Here is a 3,266-nt window from a genome sequence, read left to right as displayed (position 1 = left end):
AAAGCATAAGAGACTGTTAAAAACTGAGAACAAACTGAGGGTTGATGGGGGGTGGGAGGGAGGGCAGGGTGGGTGATGGGTATTGAGGAGGGCACCTTTTGGGATGAGCACTGGGTGTTGTATGGAAACCAATTTGACAGTAAATTTCATATATTAAAAAAAAATAATAATAACCTATGACCTATTTCAGCCATCCCCCTGCCTGCGTCCCCTCTGGAAACCACCAGTTTGTTCTCTGTAGTTAAGAGTCTATTTCTTGGTTTGCCTATCTCTCTCTCTTTTTTCCATTTACTTGTTTGTTTTGTTTCTTAAATTCCACATATGAGTGAAATCATATGGTCTGTGTCTTTTTTTGACTGATTTATTTCACTTTACATCATAATCTCTACCTTCACCCATATCATTGCAAATGGCAAGATTTCATTCTTTTTTATGGCTGAATAATATTCCACTGAATATGTGTATATATATCACAAAAGAAAGGAAAGTCAAAACCAGCAACTCAGAGAAGAGATGGAAAGCTTGGAGGGAACCAAAGCTCTGTGAGATCGGGGTCAGACACTGAATGAGCAAAATGAAGATGCCAAAGCCAAAGGGGAATCCCAGGGATACCAGTAAGGGAGAGGTTAAGCTCTGAGACATGAGAAGAGGACACAGGCTGCTGCAGATTAAAAAGCAGCAAAACCTGGCAACAGCACTGTACGGTTTCTCTAAAGGTTACTGAATAACACAAGGATTATTTTTCATTTGTAGGAGAGTCTAAGATTCAATTTGTGGAGACAAAAGGATTTTTACTTCACTATGTCACGTGGGAGCAATAAAAACTGAAGCCAAATGCACCACCGACGTCTTGATAAGGGCTTCAACTAAGATTTTAGTCTTGTTTTTCAGAAATTCTGTGCCAGTTAGAAATTATGTAATTCATCAGATCTGGGATCACTAAATTCTGTCAGATGACAGTGTTTGTCTAATGAAAGCCTCTTTCCTGAGTTACTCAGCCTATCACAACGGGGAGAAGAATGGATACAGGAAACCATTCTTCAGTAACTGAATTTATCCTTGAGGGGTTAACAGACCAGCCAGGACTCCAGCTCCCTCTCTTTTTCCTGTTTCTATTGATCTATATGGTCTGCATGGTGGGAAATTTGGGTTTGATCTTTTTAATCAGGATCAGTTCTCAGCTTCACACGCCCATGTATTATTTTCTCAGTAATTTGTCCTTCATAGATCTCTGCTACTCCACCGTCATAATTCCCAAGATGTTGGTGAACTTTGTGTCAGAGAAGAATTTCACCTCCTTTCCTGAGTGTATGACCCAGCTCTTTTGCTTCTGCTTCTTTGGTATTGATGACTCCTACATGCTGACAGCAATGGCATATGATCGTTATGTTGCCATCTGTAACCCCTTGCTCTACAATGTCATAATGTCCCCAAGAATCTGTTTTCTACTGGCCACCAGTGTGTATACAGTGGGGATCATTGGAGCCTTGGTCCACACCAGCTACATATCTAGTCGATCCTTCTGTGGAATGAACATCATCCGCCATTACTTCTGTGACATCCTCCCTCTTCTGAATATATCTTGCTCAAGAGACTACACCAAGGAACTCCTGGTGATGATTTTGGTTGGAGTCAATGTATTTGCATGTGCTGTAGCCATCTTCATCTCTTATGCCTTCATTCTTTCCAGTATCTTATGCATCTGCTCAGCTGAAGGCAGGTCCAAAGCTTTTAGTACCTGCAGCTCGCACCTTGCAGCTGTTGGGGTTTTCTATGGCTCCATCATTTTCATGTATTTTAAACCATATACCAGTGACATCATACAGGAGAAGGTGGCCTCTGTGTTTTATACCACAGTGATTCCCATGCTTAATCCCCTTATCTACAGCCTTAGGAACAAGGATGTCAAAGAATCCCTTAAAAGAGTTCTTAATGGTGGGTAACTTTCTGGGTCTGTGTAGAAAAGAGCACTTTTTAAAAGAAAAAGCACCTTTGAACATAGATCTTACCTTATGTTTTATTCCTTCTCTTTAAAAAAAAATTTTTTTTTCTTAATGTTTTTATTTATTTTTGAGACAGAGAGAGACAGAGCATGAGCAGGGAAGGGGCAAAGAGAGAGGGAGACACAGAATCGGAAGCAGGCTCCAGGCTCTGAGCCATCAGCACAGAGCCCGATGCGGGGCTCGAACTCACAGACTGTGAGATCATGACCTGAGCCGAAGTCGGACGCTCAACCGACTGAGCCACCCAGGCGCCCCTTATTCCTTCTCTTTTTAAGAGTAACTGATTAGTTGCAAATCAAGGGCTGTCTTAGACTAAAATGTCCTAATGATTTATTTTCGTGACACTCACTTTCTCTTTAGGTGCCCCTAGTCCCAATACCCAATGACCCCTTTACTCTCTCTAGTCAAGCCACTCAAGAAACAGACATCCTAGCCTACGTTCTTACTCACTCTAAATATATATACACCAGAAACCTTCCTTTGTGTAATTGTCCTTGCTAAACAGCAAACACGTAATCAAACCTGTTATAAAGTTGTAATGTCTAATGATGGCTGAATGTGTAAATCCCCTCAGGAACTGGCATTTTAATACACAAGAGGGTTACAGAAGCAATGGACATTTGTTGGTAGAATTTTAAGGGAATATAGTTGCTAGTAAATAAGAAGAAATAGGAATTTCATAAGATTTCTAGCTGTTGTTATAACCACTGAAAATAGGATCTGTCTTGTGGAGGGGTCAAATGAGGTGAAGGTTGGGGAGGGGATGGCAGAAAGGGACAAAATGATTTGTTATTTTTAAATTTTCACTATAACTTTAATGTTTATTCATTTTGAGAGAGAAAATGAGAGAGAGAGAGAGAGAGAGAGGGGAACGGAGAGAGAGGTAGAGAGAGAATCCCAAGCAAGCTCCCACGGTCAGCACAGAGACTGACATGGAACTCAATCTCGTGAACCGAGAGATCTCCTGAATGGTGAGATCATGTCCTGAGCCAAAATCAAGAGTCGGTCACTTAACTGACTCAGCCACCCAGGCACCCTTAACTTTCACTAAAATTTTATTTTATTTTATTTTATTTTATTTTACTTATTTTTAACATTTACTTTTGAGAGACAGAGAGAGACAGAGCATGAATGGGGAAGAGAGAAGGAGACACAGAATCTGAAGCAGGCTCCAGGCTCTGAGCTGTCAGCACAGAGCCTGATGTAGGGCTCGACCCACAGACCATGAGATCATGACCTGAGCCAAAGTTGGGATGCTCAACT

The 3,266-nt window shown here is 41.2% G+C and overlaps 1 protein-coding gene across 1 annotated transcript; it reads left to right on the top strand.

Moving 5' to 3' along the window:
• The first annotated feature begins 1,007 nt into the window (after nt 1-1,007).
• LOC125908696 (olfactory receptor 8D2-like) lies at nt 1,008-1,943 on the top strand. Its single transcript, XM_049611425.1, has one exon. The coding sequence runs from the start codon at nt 1,020-1,022 to the stop codon at nt 1,941-1,943; it is 924 nt and encodes a 307-aa protein (XP_049467382.1). The 5' UTR covers nt 1,008-1,019.
• The last annotated feature ends 1,323 nt before the right edge of the window (nt 1,944-3,266 follow it).

This window comes from Panthera uncia, chromosome D1 (assembly GCF_023721935.1).
Source record: "Panthera uncia isolate 11264 chromosome D1, Puncia_PCG_1.0, whole genome shotgun sequence".
NCBI classification, from domain to species: domain Eukaryota; kingdom Metazoa; phylum Chordata; class Mammalia; order Carnivora; family Felidae; genus Panthera; species Panthera uncia.
This window is presented reverse-complemented; position numbering and strand designations above follow the sequence as displayed.

Coding starts and splice junctions, on each gene's coding strand:
- LOC125908696 (XM_049611425.1), top strand. CDS start 1,020: ATGGATACAGGAAACCATTCTTCAGTAACTGAATTTATCCTTGAGGGG.